Below are 21,668 nucleotides of genomic sequence, written 5' to 3'. Positions count from 1 at the left end.
AGGATTTTAAGCTAGAATGAGGAGGACAGATAGCAGTGAGTCAGGCTGAGATGCAGGAAGGCCAGCGAGATCCAGCAAGGAGGATGTGGCTTGTGTGGGGGCTGTTGTCGCCATGTGTTAGCCAACCATGTGCATGTGAAAGAGGCTGACTTACAAGAATCTGCTCCTGAAAGCCTAGAGAGGCCCAGGGACAACTTCCACTTTATTCTGGATGTTTTCACTTTTGGGGCATCCTGTTCTGAGTCAAGATTCCTCCTTCTGAACATGGGACTTTCCAGAAGGACCACAGCTCCTCCTGTGCATCCACTCGGCCTGGGAGGTTCTGGATTTTGGTTGTCGAGGGAGTTTGCCTGCCTCTCCAGAGAAGGATGGTCATGAGGCCCCTGTGGAGTCTGCTTCTCTGGGAAGGTAAGTGGGGCAGGCAGATAGCCTGTCCTCGGAGAGCTGAAGGCCCCTCCCCAGCTGCCTGTGCCAGACGTCTCCTGGCTCCCTCGACCCGGGTGAGAACCCAGAAGCTGAGGGCGGGTAGGAAAGACTAGAAGAAGCTCTTGGGCAACATTTTAAGCTAGGCAGATACAAAGAGATGCAGGGTCCTGGGAGGGAGGAGGTGGCAGCTTGAGGGGTATTCTTATCTGTGAGACACGAGCTGTTTTGTGGCCCAGGGCAGTAAAAACGGAGCCAGTGGGTGATACTGCCGGTTTGGAGAGAAAGTCGGCTGTGAGAATGGTGAGGACCCGGCAGTGTTAGCATGCAGAAACTCTGCAGAGTTTGAGGAGAGAAGCAGAGGGCAGGGCAGAGCAGGGTTCCCCACAGTCAGCAGAGTGTGTTTTCAACAGCCTGTGGGGGAGCTGAGGTCCCTCCCTACAGGCCTTTATAAGGGGAGGCAAGTACTAAGTAGGGATGAGAGAGGCTAAATATGGCCCACGTGGACTTGGGGGTGGCCGATGGTGGTGTGATGTTGGGATGGCTGATACACGGGGTCTCCTCCACACTGGGCTATCCCTCTATCCATCTGATGCCTGAGCTCCCTTCCTTGGTCAACAAGCAGCCAACATGACATGGGTCAGCACTGCCGGGCCATGGATGAGGGTTATGGGGTACAGCAAAGATTAAAATGCCATTGTTTACCTCAGAGGCTCATAGGGACTTTGGGTTGCTTTGTCTCATCTCCTTGCCTGGGTTCCTGGCCCTGAGAGCTCCAAAGCCTGCAGATTTCTTCAACATTTCTAAACATGCACAGGAAATCACACCTTAACCTCAAAAAAGGCCTTGGTCTGTTTGGTGAGACAAAAATAATTTGCCTTTTTTTTTTTCTTTTTTTTTTTTCTTTTTTTTTTTGAGACGGAGTCTTGCTCTGTCGCCCAGGCTGGAATGCAATGGCGCATCTCAGCTCACTGTAACCTCTGCCTCCTGGGTTCAAGCGATTCTCCTGTCTCAGCCTCCCTAGTAGCTGGGATTACAGGTCCCTGCCACTAAACCGAGCTAATGTCTGTATTTTTAGTGGAGACAGGGTTTCATCATGTTGACCAGGCTGGTCTTAAACTCCTGACCTCAAGTGATCTGCCCTCCTCAGCCTCCCAAAGTGCTGGAATTACAGGCATGAGCCACCACACCCAGCCCAAAAATAATTTTTCAAATGGCCCTTAATGATAAAAGATCTGTGTGATTGACGTGGTACAGACCCCTTATTTTTCAGTGGTACTGAAGCCTGGGGCAGGGGTGATGTGTGGAAGGGCACACAGCTGATCTGTGGCAGCACCAGGAGGAGCAGGTAGAAGCTAGGTCTTGGTTGACATCCAGTGCAATTCTCTTTGTGTGTTACATTCCTACTCTGCATTAACACTGAAGTCATCTTCAGTGTGAGAGGAGGTTGTTGGGCCTGGAGGACAGTGAGGCGGAGGAGGGACTGGAATTATCATGGCCAACTGAGCAACCATCCAGATCATGCCTCATTGACCAAACCTTCATCACCTCTTATTCTTCTCTACACCCTGTGCCAGTGACAGGCATAGGGTCAGTCCTCAGCAGGGTAGGTCATTTATTCAATACCATTTACTAGGCTTCTCCTACAGTCTGTTCCTAAACAGTGGTGGACACTGGAAGCAAATGATGGGGAGAAAGAGCTCACGGTCTAGTAGGAGATGCTGACTCATAAACAGGCAATAATAATAGAGGGATAATGGTAGTCAGCATGGTGACCCCAGGCCACTGTGAGAACACAAGAAAGAATATGTAACCTCTCTTGGTTACATTACCTATGAGGGATAGGGGAGGTCGGAGGAGGCAGTGATGCTACAAGAGTGGGCAGAAGTTAGTCAGCAAAGGAGTCAGGGGGGCACTTCAAGGAGAAGTGTCTCCCATACACGTCTGACTCAAATATAGTCCCCCAAAACAGCATCTTGCTTTCTCACCCCCTGTCTGTTTCTCCACCTGTTCTGGATCACAGAGAATAACATCCAGTGGATCCCAAGGACCTGGGAGCCGTCCTCGACTCCTTTTTCTCCTTCACTCCCCAGAGCTAATCTACTACCAAAGCCCACTGATTACACACCATCTTCATGTTTCTCAATTCCTCCCACTTCTTCCCATCCCGGTTGCTCCCTTCCTCAATTCAAGTTGCCATCACTTCTCCACTGGACTCATGTCAACAGCCTTAGTCCTGCCCACCTCCAGTGCATTCTCCACCTCTGCTGGAGTGATCTTTCTAACCATGCATCTAATCCTGTTATGCTCCTGCTTAAAACCCACCTGAGACCCCCCCATTGCTCTACAGATAAAGCCCAAACTCCAGTATTGCTTTCAGGGCCCTGCATGATCTGACTTCCACCAACTTTGCAGTGTAATTTCCTACTCCTCACACAGAGAACTACTCTCAGTTCCCCTGGGCACCAACTCTCCACCCTCCAGGCCTTTGTCAGTACTGTGCCCTCTGCCGGTGACACTTCCCTATCCTCCTCCAGGCCGCCCTTGGCTTCGCCTGGCTGATTCCCATTCCTCTTCAAGGCTCAGCTTAACAATTTGTTTTCTGAGCCCATCAAGGCTGGGTGAGGTCCCCTGTCACCCTACCTGTGTTCTCCCAGGGCATCTCATTTTTCCCTTCATGGTATTTAACAATTCATTTTTGATTTCTTGAATGTCTGGCCTCCTCTGTAAGCTCCATGAATGCAGAGACTGGGGTTATCTTCCAAATGTTCTATCCCCGGTGCCTGGCACAGTGCACCCTCAACTTGAGTGGAGGGAATGTCAGTGGAGGGGCCCCAATTCACCCCATAGCAGCTCAAAAGCATGCAAAAGAAGGATAAGGAGTGTGGGGGCAGGCAGAGTGACCAGGGGCTCTGTTCTTTCAGCCCTACTTCCCATTACAGTTACTGGTGCCCAAGTGCTGAGCAAAGTCGGGGGCTCGGTGCTGCTGGTGGCAGCGCGTCCACCTGGCTTCCAAGTCCGTGAGGCTATCTGGCGATCTCTCTGGCCTTCGGAAGAGCTCCTGGCCACATTTTTCCGAGGCTCCCTGGAGACTCTGTACCACTCCCGCTTCCTGGGCCGAGCCCAGCTACACAGCAACCTCAGCCTGGAGCTCGGGCCACTGGAGTCTGGAGACAGCGGCAACTTCTCCGTGTTGATGGTGGACACAAGGGGCCAGCCCTGGACCCAGACCCTCCAGCTCAAGGTGTACGGTGAGTGTGTCTGACACTGGCTGTCTGGCCCTCTTCTCCCACGAAGCACCAGACGAGCATCCTGAGTCATAGCAGCCAGGGAGAGCTGGGTTCCAGAAAGCTCTGGTCTCTGACCATGTTGCTGACTCAGGGAACAGCTGCTCCCTGACAGTCACGTCTAAGAAAATTCCTCCTGGCTGCAGCAGCCAGGCTTTGCCGTCTCACAGTGCTTGCCTGAACTCTAGCTCAGTCTTTTCTTGGCTCAGTGGCCTTGGACACAATGTAAGGCTCTCTGGCCTTCACCTTTCTCCTTTGCAAATGGGCATTGTAATATTACCATGTAGAGTACCCACAGGATGACATGCAGTGGCATTTGCAGTGGCATCCAGGACAGAGCCTGGCCTGTGCTTCCTCAGCTCTAAAGGATCATCATAGACTCTAAGATGTGCCACTAGTCTATGTGCCATGATAAAGGAAAAAAAATGTACCATACTAAACTATGACATAATGGGTTTATTTAAAAAATCAAATTATAATGAAACTATAATTAAAAGTATAGAATTTACACATTTCTTAAAAGGGCTTCTTAGAGAGATTTTAACTGTATATGATTCATGGGTTCTCTCAGTCATTCATCATTGCAAAACAAACCATCCCAAAACTTACTGACTGAAAACAACAACGATGTTTACTTCTCATAATTCCGTGGGTTGGCAGGCCCAGCTGGGTGCGACTTCTGCTTCACATGGGTCTGCAGAGCCATTCGCGCAGCTACATTCAGCACCTCAGTTGGCTGCATGGATTGGGGGCTGTGTGGGCCTTATTTCCCAACAACTCCACCACTAACTCCACCACAGCCACCTCCACCACCTTCATCATTTGTCTTCTGGTCAAGAAAGAGTGGCTTTCAGCTCTCATTTATCTACCTAATGGGTTAGAAAAGAGGCATGGGTGACCCTAAATTGCTGTTTCAGTAAAACCTTAGAAATTTACATAGAGAGGAAGAGGGGGGAGTCCAGATTTAAGAATGGAAAGCAGAGGTAGCAGCTGGGAAGAGGGTAGCCATGAGGGAGATAAAGGTTGTAAGCAAATTGGGGAGATGTCTTGAATCCCCCCGAGACAGCTAACTGGCTGTCCTTGGGGGAGCCACCCAGGTGTCGATGCAATTGCAAGGTGCCTTTCTGGATGCACGCAGCCCTGAGCCTCGTCTTGGCAAGCAGAGTGCTGGCTGGATTTCAGCACCCCCCACCCGCTGCCACCTGTTACCCTGTGACCCCCTTAGCCCAATGTCCTTGTGCAGTGAATAACCTACCCCACCATACAGGCAGCCCTGGAGCCCCTCCTCTGATCTGAGTCTCAGCTGCCGCACATGTGAAATGAGGACATTGAATGTGATAATACATGCAGCACCCACACCACTAAGCTCTAAAATGCCTTGTTCTCGGCAGCTGAATTACAGATTTTAAGGAAATTGCTGTTTTATTGCTTCCAAATACATAGCGTGATTAGAACTAATTGCACGAAGCTGCCAAGCAGCCGTCCTTAGGAGTTCTGCTTTGACAATAGATAAGAATGATTTGAATTAGCAGATCAGTTACTAGAAATGTCAATGGGTGTTTCTACTGTGCTTGATCGTGTTTGGAAGCAGCTTGTCCTCTTAAGTGATGTAAATATCCCCCCTGTAATGTTTGTTTATACTATTAGTGTGCCCAGCAAATCATTTCTCTTTCATATCACAAATCCCACCAGACTGAACTGGCATTAACGAGGTTTTTCTCTGCTTGACTTTGGAATGCTGTCAGAGACTGAGCCCTCCCGTTGTCACCAGAATGCTCTCTCACTGGCCTCATTTCCACTGAGACTCAGGATTTACTCATCAACCTGTATAGAAAGGGGAATCCGTGGCATAGGACACTAGGATATGAGTTTGTTCAGTGACCAGGTATCGAGCACCCACTATTTGCCAGCACTAGAGAGCTAAGGTTACTGAGCTAACAAGACGGAGCCCCCACCTCTGGGCCCCTCCTTCACAGCATTTTGCACTCTCATAATTATTTAATTAATTATTCATAATCATTTGTCAGTATTTGCCTTTCTCACCAAACCGTAAGCTCCAGAAGGCTAGGAATGTGTTTGTTTTCTTGCCTGACTTAATAAATTCTTGTCATCTCTTGTTGACTGACTGACATATTGTGAAATACTACAAAAAGAGATAGAGTGCTTGAAGAGCTCAGAGCTATGCCTGGGAAGACTTCACAGTCAAGGCATTAAGCAATGTGTTCAGGCTGGGCCTTGAAGGATGGGTAGAAGTTTTCTAGGAGGACAAGAAGGGAAAGGCATCTGTGTGCGCAGACGAACTGTGTGAAAGCATGAAAGATATTCAAGAGCATGACATGTTTGGGAAAACTGCAAATTAATTAGGATGAGCAGGGAGAAGCAGCAGGAGGTACATCTGGAGAGATGGACATGAATCATTTCCTGAAAGGTTTTGAATATCAAGCTAAGGAATTCAGCTTCTGTCCTGTGGGCAGTGGAAAGCCAGACAAGATTTTGAAACAAGAGAGGCCTAGTCAGAGGTGGCATCTAACCCTGGGTAGATCCCAGAGCCAGAGTTGTGGGCCCTGCCCAGCATCCCTGAGACCCATACCGGCTGTACTTTTCTTCCCCAGATGCAGTACCCAGGCCCGTGGTACAAGTGTTCATTGCTGTAGGAGAGGATGCTCAGCCCTCCAAGACCTGCCAGGTTTTCTTGTCCTGTTGGGCCCCCAACATCAGCGAAATAACCTATAGCTGGCGACGGGAGACAACCATGGACTTTGGTATGGAGCCACACAGCCTCTTCACAGACGGACAGGTGCTGAGTGTTTCCCTGGGACCAGGAGACAGAGATGTGGCCTATTCCTGCATTGTCTCCAACCCTGTCAGCTGGGACTTGGCCACAGTCACGCCCTGGGACAGCTGTCATCATGAGGCAGGTATGCTAAGGGCCAGCAGTCAATGGTTGAGGGCTTATGAAGCATCAAGTCCACCTCTAACCCCACCCCTCCATGTTCAGCACCAGGGAAGGCCTCCTACAAAGATGTGCTGCTGGTGGTGGTGCCTGTCTCGCTTCTCCTGATGCTGGTTACTTTCTTCTCTGCCTGGCACTGGGGACCCTGCTCAGGTAGGAGTCCTGCAGGTGCAGGAGGTAGGTGGAGGAGGTGGAGTTCCTGGGGAGGAGGGGGTCTTGGACCTCCTCCTATTTAGGCTTCAGATAGTCTGCCCCTTCTTCCTCTCCCACCTCATCTCTTGGCCTTCTCTAGCTCATATCTTGGTTTACAACCAGACTCAACTACTTGAAGTTTCTTATGTGGTTCTCCAAATGAACTGTTCTCTCACATCCATCTGCAGACCTTTGTACTTTGTATTCCCCCTGCCTGGAACACACTTTCCATGATTTCCCACCCAGCCTCCCCCCTTCATGTGGCTATTTCATACTCAGTCTCCAAGGTGTGCTTGCTCCAGAAAGCCTTCTCTGACCATCCCAACACTCAGGCTGATTAACATCCTTTCTTCAATCTCCATTGCTTACCCCAATCAGAGAACTACTTACATTTACTTCCCCACTGAATTCTGAGCCCTTAAAAGGAGGATGCTGGGTCACCACTGGGCATGTCAGTGGTTCCCAGAACACAACTGTTCCTGAAACATAGCTGGTATCGACAAACATTGTTGAGTGGGAGTCTAGATGACTCCCAACCCCTTCTTGCCTGAGATTTCTACAAAATGGCTCCCTAAGATAAGCTACTCCCTGGCCAGTGGCTGATAGGGTTGCCTTCTTGAGAAGAGGAAGGAAGGGGAAACTCCGAGATCAGACCAGGTTCTAAGCTCTACATCCCGCTCAGTCCCTTCCTCTGCTGCAGGATGCCCTGCCCCTGAAAGAACTACCCGACTGACCAGGGCTCCGTGGTCATTTCCATGCCAGGCCGTCGGAGCTGGCTTGTCCCAAGGTGGAGAAATGGAGTCAGCAAGAAGGAGGCACTGAGCCCTCATTATGGTGGGTGTGTCCCAGAAGGCAGGGTCTGGGTCCAGCCTCTAAGCATGGAGACAGGCAGTGCTGATTCCTGTTCATTCTCTCCAGCAGAGAGGAGGGCAAGACGGATCAGCTAAGGCTGCACTCCACCTGAAGGCCCCATCTGCTGTGGGAGGGTATGGCCCTGGCCCCTGGCCCCTGCCCCAAGAGTCCCCAGGATTTGTGATAAGAAAGTGGAAGCCAGGAAAAGAGCAGGGAAAAAATAGCTTTATTCAGATATAATTCACATAGCATACAATTCACCTATTTAAAGTATACAATTCAATGCCTTTTAGTGTATTCACAGAGTTGTGCATCCATCTCCACAACCAATTTTAAAACATTTCCATTACCTCCCCCAAAACCCCATAAGCCCTTAGCCATCACCCCCCAATTCCCCCATTCCTCCCACAGCACTAGTCTACTTTCTGCCTCTATGCTTTTGTCTTTCCTGGACATTTCATATAAATAGAACGATACACTAGGTGGCCCTTTGGCCAGGCTTCTTTCACTTAGTGTCATGTCCTCAAGGCTCATAAAATAGCATGTTTGGCCACTGAGAAGGGACCCAACAACCTGGGATAGTAGAAAGCTCCATGCAGGGAGTCCAGAAGCTGGTTCTGGCTCTGCCTCATGGCTTCTGTCCAGTGATTTAACTGTGTCCACCACAGCCCTAACTTTCCATACCTTCTACAATTAAATGTATGGCATAGTTGCAGGCCAAGGTTAGACACTAGGAAGAATTTCCTGTTCTTGAAGAGCCTCACTTTCCAGGGTGTTGGAAGACCAGGAGAAATATTCCTTTCCCTAAGGTGACCTTGGGCTAACACACTGAGGATTCAGAGGCCTGCGGGCAGGCCAAGGATGCCAAGACTCCAAACACTGGAGGGGTAACTTTCTTTCTGATGTCCTTACCAGGGAAAAAGAAAAAGGATGTCCGTGCTGACAGAGTGGGTCCAGAGACAGAGAACCCCCTTGTGCAGGATCTGCCATAAAGGACAATATGAACTGATGCCTGGACTATCAGTAATCCCACTGCACAGGCACACGATGCTCTGGGACATAACTGATGCCTGGAAATCACCATGGTCCTCATACCTCCCATGGGAATCCTGTCCTGCCTCGAAGGAGCAGCCTGGGCAGCCATCACACCACGAGGACAGGAAGCACCAGCACGTTTCACACCTCCGCCTTCTCTCTCCCATCTTCTCATATCCTGGCTCTTCTCTGGGCAAGATGAGCCAAGCAGAACATTCCCTCCAGGACACTGGAAGTTATCCAGGATCCAGATCCACGGGGACATTAATAGTCCAAGGCATTCCCTCCCCCACCACTATTCATAAAGTATTAACCAACTAGCAACAAAGAATAGCCTCCAGCCTGAGTCCTAGGCTCTAAAAGATATTACATATTTGAACTAATAGAGAAACTCTGAGTCACCCATGCCAGCATCAGCTTCAGCCCCAGACCCTGCAGTTTGAGATCTAATGCTTCCTGAGGGCCAAGGCATTGCTATAAGAAAAGGTCTAGAAACAGGTGAAAGTGAGAGGTGGGGGACGGGGGTTTCTCTTTCTGGCTCAAGGACTTTCAGATAATCAGAGTTCATGGCCCCTCAAAGGTAAATTACCCCTCAAAGGTAAAAGTCTTTCCTCGTGCTCCAGCACAGTGACCAGGAAAAGAAATACTGAATTTGCCCCAGTCAACAGGACGTTCTTGTACAACTTCAAGAAAAGCAGCTCAGCTCAGGATGAGTCTTCCTGCCTGAAACTGAGAGAGTGAAGAGCCATAAAACGCTATGCAGAAGGAACATTATGGAGAGAAAGGGTACTGAGGCACTCTAGAATCCGCCACATTCATTTTCAAATGCAAATGCAGAAGAGCTACCTTAGTTCGAGGGGAGGGGACAAAGACCCCACTGCCCAACAGCAGGACTGTAGAGGTCACTCTGACTCCATCGAACTTTTTATTGTGGCCATCTTAGGAAAATACATTCTGCCCCTGAGTGATTCTGTCTAGAAAAGCTCTGGAGTATTGATCACTACTGGAAAAACACTTAAGGAGCTAAACTTACCTTCGGGGATTATTAGCTGATAAGGTTCACAGTTTCTCTCACCCAGGTGTAACTGGATTTTTTCTGGGGCCTCTCTCCAGTCTTGACAACAGTGAGGAATGAGGTATTGAAGAAACAGGGGTGGGTTTGAAGTACTGTTTTCCCAGGGTGGCTTCAATCTCCCCACCTAGGATGTCAGCCCTGTCCAAGGACCTTCCCTCTTCTCCCAGTTCCTGGGCAATCACTTCACCTTGGACAAAGGATCAGCACAGCTGGCCTCCAGATCCACATCACCACTCCTCCACTAGATTGTTCCCAGATCCTCCCTTCCTGGCCTGCTCAGAGGTTCCCTGTTGGTAACCTGGCTTTATCAAATTCTCATCCCTTTCCCACACCCACTTCTCTCCTATCACCTTCCCCCAAGATTACCTGAACAGGATCCATGGCCACTCAACCTGTCAGCTTGCACCATCCCCACCTGCCACCTACAGTCAGGCCACATGCCTGGTCACTGAATCATGCAAAACTGGCCTCAGTCCCTAAAAATGATGTGGAAAGGAAAGCCCAGGATCTGACAATGAGCCCTGGTGGGTTTGTGGGGAAAAAATACACAGCACTCCCCACCTTTCTTCTGTTCATCTCCAGGGCCCCACCTCAGATCAAAGCATCTCTGGATGAGATGGGACCTGCAGCTCTCCCTCCACAAGGTGACTCTTAGCAACCTCATTTCGACAGTGGTTTGTAGTGGGGTGCACCAGGGCCTTGTTGAACAGATCCACAGTGCTCTAATAAAGTTCCCATCCTCAATGACTCACTTGTCAACTAGTGGACTAATTAACCCTCCACCAAAAAAACACAAAGTGCTTCCGTGAGATCAATTTTGTGCTAATAAGCATTGAGACTGATGCTTTATAAGTCACACCACAACAAATATTGATTGAGGGCGCTGCATGTGCTGGGTACATTTCTTGGCACTTGGGAATCAGTAGTGAAGCAAAACCCTTGCCTTTGAGAGTTTATGGTCTGGATAATATAAATAAACAAGTAAGCATATGTCAGATGTCGTTAGTTTCTGTTAAAGATAAGGCAGAGTAAAGGGCTAGAGAAAAATGTGTTGGGGAGATAGGGTCTGTCTTAGATAAAGCAATCAAATGACACCCTCAACGGGGTGACATTTGAACAGAGGCCTAGTGAAGTGGAGGAGTGACCATGCAGTGGCAGAGTGTTCCAGACAAAGAGACCAGAAAATGCAAAGGCCCTAAAGTGGCAGCATGGTTGGTGTTTGCAAAGAAGAGCGTGGAGGCCAGAGGGGCTGGATCCAAACAAGGGAGAGAGAGGGGAAGCAGAGAGATGGCCTGGGGCCGCATCATATGGGACTTCATCAGAATACCCCTTTGTTGGAGCTACCATGACAGAAAGAACCCCTCGAGAGTCCAGATATCAGACTCCTCCCAGAACACCCTCTACCTCATTGCTCCAGGATGCTTGTGGTCAGGTCAGAGCCCTCTCCAGATCTTCTTTTACTTTTCCTCATTTTCACTTTATTTTCCCTGAGCAATAGTTTTTACATCTGTTCTCCTGCACAAAAGACAAATACAAGAGCTGCTAGGGCAAAAGGCTCATGAGACATGATATCAGAGAGAAAGGGAAAGGGGCATAGCAAAAGAAAAGGGTTAGAGAGGACATTTTTCTCATCAATGGAGACATGAACATTCAGTGCCTCATTTTTTAAAAAACTGCTGCATGAGCTGAGATTATGCCACTGCACTTCAGCCCGGGCAACAGAGCGAGACTCTGTCTCAATTTAAAAAAAAAAAAAAAACTGCTGCAAACATTAATGACACCTGTAGCAAATCTTTCTTCCATGTGTATTAAGAACTAGCAACTGTTCAGTTAATCACTCTTGGTTACTTACTGATCTTCAGAGGAAGCACCATCTCCTTCCAGATTTGGCTCCGTGGCTACCTGCATCTGTTCTGAACGCAGCCTGAAGGAAGGGCCTCTAAAATGACAAAAAATAACTATCCCTAGATCTAGGAAAGTTGTAGTGGCTGCCTCCCCTTGGACTGTGCCTTAGTCAACATTGTCTGCCAGGAGGGGCAGGCTGAGCACATGGATAAGTAGTGGGGAGACTCCCACAGCATGACTAGTCCAGGTCCAGGTCTCGAAGCCACACTTCCAGGCAGACACTGAAAAACTGGAGTGTCTCAAAGAGAATGACCAGAATGGTGAAAAGTCTAAAAACCTTACCATATGAGAAATGATTACAGAAACTGGTTATGTTGAGCCTAGAACAAAACACTCGCAGGAGCATAGGTTCTCAAATATTTGAAGGGTTATCACATAAGCCCAGACCGTGTAACTGGGGCCAATGGAGCATATCACTAAAAGGCAGATATTGACTCATATGAATAATAGGATCTTAAAGCTGGAAGGAAATCTGTGGTTACTCAGTTCAAGTTTTTTTATTTCTCATGTGGAAACTGAAATCCAAAGAGAATGTTACTCCTCTGAAATTACATAATTAGTGGCACAGTCAGAATTACCTTTAGATTATCTAAATCAGTCCAGTCCCTTCTACTGCACCACACTACCAAGGAAGAATGTTCTGACAAATGGAAAAATCCAAATATGAAGTAAACTGTTTCAATGAATCTGCTTAAGCAAAACCATCTCAGAGCAATACTTTAGAAGATTTAAAAATAATAGGAAAACACTTATATCAGTCAGGGTTCTTTGTAGGCAAGCAACAGAAACCAGCTCTGGTTTTAACTAAAGTAAAAGAGGAAATGTATTAGAAAGATGTGAGTAACTCAGAGAACCAAGGAAAATGTTGACCAAGCCTCAGAAAAGACAAAGCCAGGTAGCCTTGAGGATGCAGGCCTCAGGGCCTCCGAAAATAGTTCTGTTCTGTTTTCTCTTCCCCAGTTGCTCACTGAAGATTCAACTCCCCACCAACAGAGACTGATTGGCCTACTTGAGGCCAAGGGCCCTCCTCTTTGATGGGGTGGGGAGGAGCTGTAGGACATCTTGTCAGAAGCGTTAACTGGGTAAACAAAATAAAGCACAAAACAAAGTTTGAACAGGTATCTGTAGAACAGGAAATGCACCCATCCGTTCATTCAGTAAGCACTTACTATGCACCTACTATGTGTCAGCACCAACTGGGATATAGGAATTACTAAATAGTAGCATCACAAGCCCCGCCCTCAAAGAGATCACAGACTGGTAAGAAAGCAATGTGTCAACAAAGGATTCCAGTGAGTTCACAGGCACACAGCCCCTAGCACGAGTTCAAAGGCACCTCCTGGCCTGTAAGACCTCAGTCCCCAAAGAGAGCCAGTCAGGTCCCCACGGGAAATGGTAAAAGGAGAAAGCATTGCCTGGGAATAAAACTTCAGCTGGCAGGAACTGAAGACGGCATGGTATGGTGGTATCCTGGGGCAGGCTTTCCCACAGCAGCATCACACTTTTGTTTAACTGTGTTCCCTGAACATCAGAACATCTCATGCTGGTAGCTTGTCTTCAGATTTCCCTTGAGATGGTGCAGAAAAGGGAGAGCTGCTCTCAAGGGCTAGGGGCTGGTTCCATCCTCCTGGTGGTGGTTGGGGTGGTCCTGGCTGGGACACCTGGACTGAGATACTGATGCTGTCTTGTCTGCCAGCCCACCCTGTTGGTCTTCAAGCCTGTACCCACTGGCTGGACCTGCTTACACTCCTCAGGAGTCTTCCAAAGTCAGGTAAAGCCATTTAAGCTCTGTCTAACCAGAGAGAAAATGAAGAGGTCGGAGCTCTGTCTGCTGGCTGACCCACTCAACCATATGCCCACCTGCAGTTAACCACTCAACCATACGCCCACCTTCAGTTGGCTTAACTGCAGGAGCTCAGAGCTCCAGCATACTCACTGCAGTCCTGCTCCCAGGCCGGGGAGCCACTACCCCCGCTCCCAGCCCCCAGCAAAGCAGACACAACCGGTTGGTAGCCTGGACCTCTCTCTTCGCTGCTCAGAAATACCCTGGGATCCCTCCTGCCCCTCATTGATAACAACCTGACAGCCTAACAGTCCCAGAAAATCTCTAACAATCCACACACACCCAGGGTGCTGGATGCCTCCTGAGCACTGAGCACAGATCCCCACACGTAGGGATGCCTCCGCATGAGGACATGAGAGAGGCAGATGGCAGAAGGACTGACCGCAGGCCTGGCCACTCCCAGGAGAAGGACAAGAAGTGCGGGGGAAGGCCTGAGCCTCTTGGCTTACCTGTTGTCCTGAGGCCTGGGCAGTCAGGAGAAGGTAGAGCTCTCATCCATGCACTCACCTGAGGGAAGCCTACACCAGAGGCCAGAGACCAGCTAGAGCCTCAGCCAGCTCCAGCCAGCTGCTAATGGAGCATTTATTCTTCTGGAGGCTGCGTCTAGAAAGGACAAGCCTAACAGGATGCCTGTCAGTGCATTCCCTACCTAATTATCCCAGGAAGCCACGAGCACAGACAATATCACCCCTACACCAAGGCAAAAAGGCCGCTGCCCTGGCCTGTACTACAGAAAGGCAGCTCTGGCTCTCCTCCATAGGCAAGGAGACAACGGTGCATTCACCTGTAGCTCCCTCTCCCCCTTTTAGATCACACTTCAGAAATACAGATGCGAATTCTGAAGATGGACTAAAATGCCTACGTGTACCCTGGGTCTGAAGGTAGCTGAGGGGCAGTTTATGGACAAGGTGTGGAGGAAGCCCAGGATGTGCACAGCTGTGGGCACAAGGCTTTTCACAGTGTGGTCTGGAGCTGCAGGTGAGAAGAGAAAGGATCTGATTTAAGGTCTGGGCAAGGGAGCCAGTTCTTCCTATGCTGGGAGTTCTGGTATGAAACCCCAAAGAGTCCAAGATTTCTGAATCCAAACCTGGCCTTCCAGGTCATTGTGAAGGTATATTTGTCAAGCTAGGAGAATAGAACATATTTTACGTGATAATGTGTTAGCTCGACTTATAATTACAAATGTTATGGGTGGGCCTCAATATGGGGACCCCTCCCCCTGGACTTTTTCCATCATAATTCCCTCCCACCCCCTGAAACTGACACCTCCTCCATGATTAAGAGCAAACCCCCAGCTCTCGCTGCAGCTCAGAAGGAGCACAGCAGTGTGGGTCTGGAGTCACACTCAGGACAGTGGGCTCTGATTTCCTGGAGGACTGATTCACGGGTCCATAGCACTCATTCTCTCAGCACGTCTTTAGTGAGTACCCACTCCATGCCAGACACACTAGGAATAGAGCTGTGGGCACGACAGGCAAGTCTCTGCATTCATGAAGCTTGCAGACTAGTCAGGCAGAGACAGACACTGTACAAATGTACACAAATGTTTAATTAAAACTGTGCTAATCTCTATAGAAGAAAATAGCAGAAAACCAAGAGCCAGAATAACAAGGGATCAAAATATAGCTGGCGGGAGTACAGAGGGAAGAGCCTCCCTGAGGAAGGAGAGTCAAGCTGAGGCCAGTGGGGAGAGGAGGAGTCAGCAAAGCAAAGAGTGGAGGAGCTGCCATGCTGGGAATTGGCATCCACAAAAGCCCTTCCAGAAAGATCTCTGCCCATCTGAGGGAAGGTCCCCAGGGCCAGAGGGCAATGAGCAGGAGGGACTCTGGGAGGAGAGGATGGCAGAGGTCAGATCATGCAGGGTCTGACAGGACATGGAGAAATTTAAAAGTTAATTATAAATGTAAAAGCAGACCACTGAAGAGCTTCAAGACAGGAAATGACATGATCAGACTCGCATTTTAAAAGATCATGCTGGCAGCTGCGTGGAGAATGGATTGAAGGTGCCGAGAGTGAAGGCAGGATAATGAAGTTATTGCAGGAATCCTAGGACGAAACCATCATAGCTTGGAATGAAGGTGGGGAGAGAGAGGGAGAGAAGTGGGTGGCTTCAGTGCATATTTAGGAGCTAGAATAGAATAGACAAGACTTAGTATCCTTGGTTGAGGGAGGGGTCAAGGATGACACTGAGGTCTCTGACATGAGTAACCAGGCAGATGGAGGTACCATTTACCAAACCTGGAAATACAGAAAGAGTTAGTTTTGGCTGGGCGTGGTGGCTCACGCCTGTAATCCCAGCACTTTGGGAGGCCGAGGCAGGTGGATAACCTGAGGTCAGGAGTTCAAGACCAGCCTGACCAACCGGGAGAAAACCCATCTCTACTAAAAATACAAAATTAGCCAGGCATGGTGGCACATGCCTGTAATCCCAGCTACTTGGGAGGTTGAGGCAGGGGAATCACTTGAACCCAGGAGGCGGAGGTTGTGTTGAGCCAAGATCACGCCATTGCACTGCAGCCTGGGCAACAAGAGTGAAACTCCATCTCAAAAAAAAAAAAAAAAGAAAGAGTTAGTTTTACGGTGAAGTCAGAAGTTAATTGGTCCTTAATTATCAGGGAAGAGGAGCTTTAAAAGGAACAAATTCTTGGAGGCTGAGCACTATATTGGGTTGAATCATATGAAAATTGTCATTTTTTAAGTTTAAAAATAGTCAAATACAGGTGATTTCATATGATTCAATCTAATAATTTAAATGTAAGATGACTTGAGGAAGAAAAGTCATCTCTTCTGCTGCCCTGACTCCACCTCCTATAAGGACAACTGGGACATGCCTGTAACCTAGTAGATGTTGGCAGAGCTCCTTCAACATGAACCTGGGCATGGAGGGACTGCAAGACAAGAGGACCTCCCACAGCACTCTCAGCCCACACTGGTCGGGGGCCATGGTGTCCTGGTTAGCTTCTCTACCACCTGGACTGAATCCTGCCTGCCCAGCTCCAGAAAGTCCTGAAACATTCAGGAGCCAAGGTTCAGAATGGCAGGGAGTGATGGAACTGCCTCAGCAACCATGGAGAACTGTCCTTGACCCCAACCCATCTGAATTCAACCCACCTCATGCCTAATCCTGCAGCATTCAGAGCCCCATATAGATTGTGGAGGTGAGGCCCCTGATGCTGTCTGAGGAGCCTTTCCAAGCAACAGGGGCAGTGACTTGGCCAGGCAGGCATGGTCACACACAGAAGGGCAGTGCATCAGTCATTCCAAAGTTGCTGGCTTCATAGATACCGTGATTGTCCCTATGCCCACCCCTGCTGGGTAGCACAGCAGCTGGAAGACTTCTTTCCCTCTCAGCCAACCTGGGCCCTCAGAGGCCTTAAGATGGAGATGACTCAGCTATTGGCAGCCCCAACTCAGCACCCTCGATTCCAGACAGACTCGGCTCTTCTCTGTCCCTTGCACCTGACATACTCACGTACTCTGCCCCTTCAACCAGGCTTTCCTCCCTGCCTCCCAGCTGAGAATATCCTTCTTTATCCATCTTGGTCTCCAGCCAACACTTCCAGGCCCAGCTCTAGGCACTCCTCCTCTCAGAAGCCTTTCCCTCAAGTGGTCTCATAGCATCAACTCTCCCAGCTTTGCATGAGCCTGAATCAACAGTTGTGTGCATTGTTCTTTAATTTTTCTAAATGAGATTAATCATCTCACTTGGAAGGCTCCATGTTCCTAGAAGGATCAGGTTTAACACACAGTCCTACTGGTGACACTCAGTAAGCACATCGCCAAAACACACTTTTTAACGAAGTGGTTAACTCAGAGGATGGGGAACATGCAGCTAGACAAAATGGGCATTCTCCAGATATCCCCTCCACTGAGGAAGGCAAAACTCTCAGGCCAAGAGACTCCACGTCTGCATCTCCCCTTCCAGGCAGTATAATCAGTTGGCTGAGTTCAGACAAACTTCTGCACCTCTTAGGGACCTCTTAGCCACCCAGGAGGAGACAGGCAGCTCCTTACTAAAGTCTCACCTCCTGGAGATGGGGGTTAGCTCTTCCTGCTGCAGTTTGCCTGTCTCCTCCATGCCCTTTCTTTCTTGGAAACAATATTTATTGAGTGTGTGCCATATGCCTGGCACTTTTTAGGAGCTTAAGTACATTAGTGAATAAAGCAGACAAAGACCCTTGCCTTGTGATCCTCCCTGTGGAGCTTGCAGTGTGGGGAAAGGTGAGGATAAGTCAATTAGCAATCATCGTAACAAATAAATGTTATAGCATGTTGGAAGAGGATAAGTGCTACAGATTAAAGGGAAAAAAGCAGTGTAGGAGGGGGATAAGGGCGATGAGGAGCACAGGCAGGAGGGTACTGCAATCTTAAACGAGGTGGCCATGGTAGACCTCACTGAGAGTGAGAAAACTGAGCAAAGATTTGAAGGACATGAGAATTAAGCCATTGGGAAATCCAGAGGAGAGCCATTCTGGGCAAAAAGAACAGCCAGAACAAGGACCCTAATGTGTTCAAGAAACAATGAAGTGCCAGTGATGCTCAGAGGAGAGAGCCAGGAAGAAGAGTGATCAATTAGGTCAGAGAGGTGACATGGATGGCCTGGAGCACTAGTGTAAGGAACTTGATCTTGGGAAGTCATTTCAGGGGTTTGAGCAGAAGAATGATTTAACTATCCCTCTGGCTTCTCTGCTGAGAATGAACTGAAGGTGGGAGGGAGGAAGCAGGGAAATCAGTCAGGACACTGCTGCTGTAACCCAGGCAAGAGATGAGGGTGGCTGTGAGCTGGGAGGTAACAGGAGAGAAGGGTTTGCTTCTGGATTTGCACTGAAGACAAAGCCAATAATACAATCACGGTATCTCTGAAGCCAGCAACTTTGGAATGACTGATGCACTGCCCTTCTGAAGTGTCTGACCATGCCTGCCTGGCCAAGTCACTGCCCCTGTTGCTTGGAAAGGCTCCTCAGACAGCATCGGGGCCTCACCTCCACAATCTATATGGGGCTCTGAATGCTGCAGGACTGGGCATGAGGTGGGTTGGATTCAGAGGGGTTGGGGTCAAGGACAGTTCTTCATGGTTGCTGAGGCAGTTCCATCACTCCCTGCCATTCTGAACCTTGGCTCCTGAATGTTTCAGGACTTTCTGGAGCTGGGCAGGCAGGATTCAGTCCAGGTGGTAGAGAAGCTGACCAGGACACCATGGCCCCCGACCAGTGTGGGCTGAGAATGCTGTAGGAGACCCTCATGTCTTGCAGTCCCTCCACGCCCAGGTTCATGTTGAAGGAGCTCTGCCAACATCTACTAGGTTACAGGCATGTCCCAGTTGTCCTTATAGGAGGTGGAGTCAGGGCAGCAGAAGAGATGACTTTTCTTCCTCAAGTCATCTTACATTTAAATTATTAGATTGAATCATATGAAATTACCTGTATTTGACTATTTTTAAACTTAAAAAGTGAAATTTTCATATGATTCAACCCAATATATTGCTCAGCCTCATGACCCAGTGCATGTAGTGGGGGAGTGGTGAGAGAGAAAAAGGAGTTAAACAAGGATGGAGTCTCCATCACCTGAGACAGAGAAGACAATAGGTGGGGTAGAGGCAGTATGTGGGACATGCTACATTTGAGACATCTGTTAAACATGTAAGCAGGTATGTGAGCGTGGAATGCAGGAGAGAGGGCTGGCCTGGCTGTATGAATTTTGGGTATTATTGGCATGCGGGTCTTAGGTGAATAGGTAGAGAGGTGGTGGGGGGCTGGGGAGGAGATTATTCCCATCCTCATTCCTCACTTTCTCAGACTGTGTGCTGCAGTCTCGGGAGGGCTAATGTTTATTGAAAAGACAGAAGCAGATTTCCCCACAGGAACAACGTTGTAATAGCAGGTTAGGCTCCTGACCAAGGATCTGTTGCTCAATGTTTTCATGGCAGTGATCACAAACACGGCCTACCTTTAAGTCCTTAGTAAACTGTGAGTGAGAAGCCTGCATGCGGGACAGGAAAGAGCTTTCAACAGAGTCTGTTAAACCGTGACCTGTCCTGCAGAGCTGAACCTGACATGGCCCACGCCCTATGCCTGGGTGGCCCAGAGCACCTGTGAGGCTGTTCCCCAGGCCCTGGCTGACTCTGCTCACCAGGTGATGAGCGCACTTGGGGAGGGCATTGTTCACATGCACCTCTGAGAAGGATCTGGGAGAATACACGTGGCATTTTCCACCTCATGTCCTGGAGGTAACCACAGGCATTAGCTATTGTCATTAGACTCCTCCCTAAGCTGAGGGAGCAGTCTCTAATACAAACTTTGTCCGCCACATTAATTTTAAGACAGGTCAGTGCAGAGAGGCATTCTGAGTTCTCAAGAAAGTAGATGTTGAGAAGGGAAGAGACACAGCCCCTGCCCTCAGGGGAAGCCTAGTCTGATGGACACAGGAGGATAACAGGATACTCCCAAGACAGGGTGAGGATAGCAAACACTGTCTGGGAGCAGGCAAGAGACTGGGATAAGAGAACAGGGTAAGGCCAGTCTGCCTTTCTGAAGAAAGAGGACAAGGAGAGAGAGGTAGGGGAGTTTCACAGACCAGCCTTGGCAAAGGGCTGAGGTGAGGTGGGGATGGGGCTGGGACAGGGACTTGGGGCCACAACTCCAGCGTTTGGGGAGGCACAGGAGCCAGTTCACGTGAGTGACTGCAGGGAAGAGCCACAAGGCTGCAGATGGCATCTGGGCAGAAGAAGGGGGCAGACCAGGGGGTGTCTGAGGGGACTGAAAGGAGGAGGCTTCCCAGGCCAGATGCAAGCCAGAAGTGGGGCCTGGATTGGGCTGAAGGAGTTCACTTCCAAGGCTGAATGAATTCTCCCAAAAACGGTGAAGAAAATCTATGTGCCCTCCTACCCACAACCTGCCAGGAAGGTCCCTCCTCAGCTCTGGGAAAGCTGTGTGGCAACCCTTCAGGAGGGACCCTCCATCTGGGAAGGGTTGTCAAAGTCAGGGCTACAGAGGGCACCACAGTGAGCCCTGGGCCCAGAGGGAGACCATCAGTGGCCTGAGTGCCAGGAACTGAGGGCAGGCAGATGAGAAAGGACACGGGAGGGCACACCCTGGCCCAGGGGGGCCACCCTGAGGATTCTGGCAGCTTATCCCCAGACTGACTCTGGGACCCTGCCGAGCTTGTGTTTCAGGTACTTCCTGTTATCATTAGGATTATTATTACTAATGAGGATTCTTGTCAATATTCACACCTGCATGTGGATTCCAGGACTCAGAGGCAAGTCCTGGTTCTCCTCCTTCTCTACTGGTGGCTTTCTGGACTCCATGCCTCTTCCCCCAGATGGTGAGCCATCTCCAAATTCAATCCCAAGGCTTCATTCTTTGTGCTCCGTCCCCCTCCCTGTGGACCTCCCACTACCCCAGACTCTGCTGTTGACCTCTGTGTGGGTAGATCCGTGCCTCCAAGCCTGTCCTCTTGTGGGCGATGAAATTACTTTCTAGGGATGTGGAGGGTTGAGGATCAACCATTTGCTGAGCCGTATGTTCCAGGCTCTGTAATATACCTGTCACACAAAACAGCCCTATTACTATTCCATTTTACAGACAAAGAGACTGAGGCTTTGGAAGCTTATTAAATAACTATAAACCCGCATCTGTCTGGCTCCAAAACTGAAGCTTTTTTTCTTCGCAGATGGGAACATGGCTAACTTACAAACATGTATTACAAGTTTTCTTCCTCCTCCCTTCTTTAATTCCTCAAAAAACCTACACAGGAGTCCACTATCACCTCAAACTCAGCCTCTGTGACAATGTGATCAGCAGTTTCACCCCATCCTCCTCTGCTCAATTTCCTGCCTTTGTCAAGGCTTCAGTCTCCTCCTTGGTGCTCAGTGTCCCATCCTGCCCATCCTGCTGAAATGCATCTAAGAAGACTGGGGAGAACAATGGCCACAGAGGGGTGGCAAAAGGCCATCCTGTCCACTCCCCACCGGCAGGCACAATGATCACGCCCAGCTCCTCCAGATTCTCCAAGGCAGCCACTATCCCCACCTTGTCTGCAAGTTCCCACGTCCTCCATGCACCCCTCTGCTGCACATTCTTCCCAACCTAACTACAAAGAATT

At 49.3% G+C, this 21,668-nt stretch overlaps 1 protein-coding gene and 1 long non-coding RNA gene across 5 annotated transcripts; one reads left to right on the top strand and one right to left on the bottom strand.

Annotated features, from left to right (window-relative positions):
* SLAMF8 (SLAM family member 8) lies at positions 1-10,807 on the top strand. 4 transcript variants are annotated; one of them, XM_024233733.3, is made up of 5 exons: positions 1-408; positions 3,348-3,674; positions 6,323-6,628; positions 6,709-6,816; positions 8,623-10,807. In XM_024233733.3, exons 1-5 carry the CDS (start codon positions 369-371, stop codon positions 8,697-8,699), a joined length of 858 nt encoding a protein of 285 aa, XP_024089501.1. In that variant the 5' UTR covers positions 1-368; the 3' UTR covers positions 8,700-10,807. The 4 variants fall into 4 exon arrangements, with proteins under 4 accessions (XP_024089501.1, XP_063583232.1, XP_063583233.1 ...); XM_063727162.1 differs by having other exon boundaries at positions 101-408; positions 3,366-3,674; XM_063727163.1 differs by lacking the exon at positions 3,348-3,674 and having other exon boundaries at positions 101-408.
* Positions 9,397-11,824, bottom strand: LOC129049116 (uncharacterized). Its single transcript, XR_008511917.2, has 3 exons — positions 11,670-11,824; positions 11,222-11,332; positions 9,397-9,471 (listed from the first exon to the last, which is right to left on the bottom strand). It is a non-coding gene; the product is annotated as an uncharacterized LOC129049116 (long non-coding RNA).
* Between the last annotated feature and the right edge of the window lie 9,844 nt (positions 11,825-21,668).

This window comes from Pongo abelii, chromosome 1 (assembly GCF_028885655.2).
Source record: "Pongo abelii isolate AG06213 chromosome 1, NHGRI_mPonAbe1-v2.0_pri, whole genome shotgun sequence".
Lineage (NCBI taxonomy): Eukaryota > Metazoa > Chordata > Mammalia > Primates > Hominidae > Pongo > Pongo abelii.
Note: the sequence above shows the minus strand (reverse complement) of the source record. Positions and strands in the feature narration are given on the sequence as shown.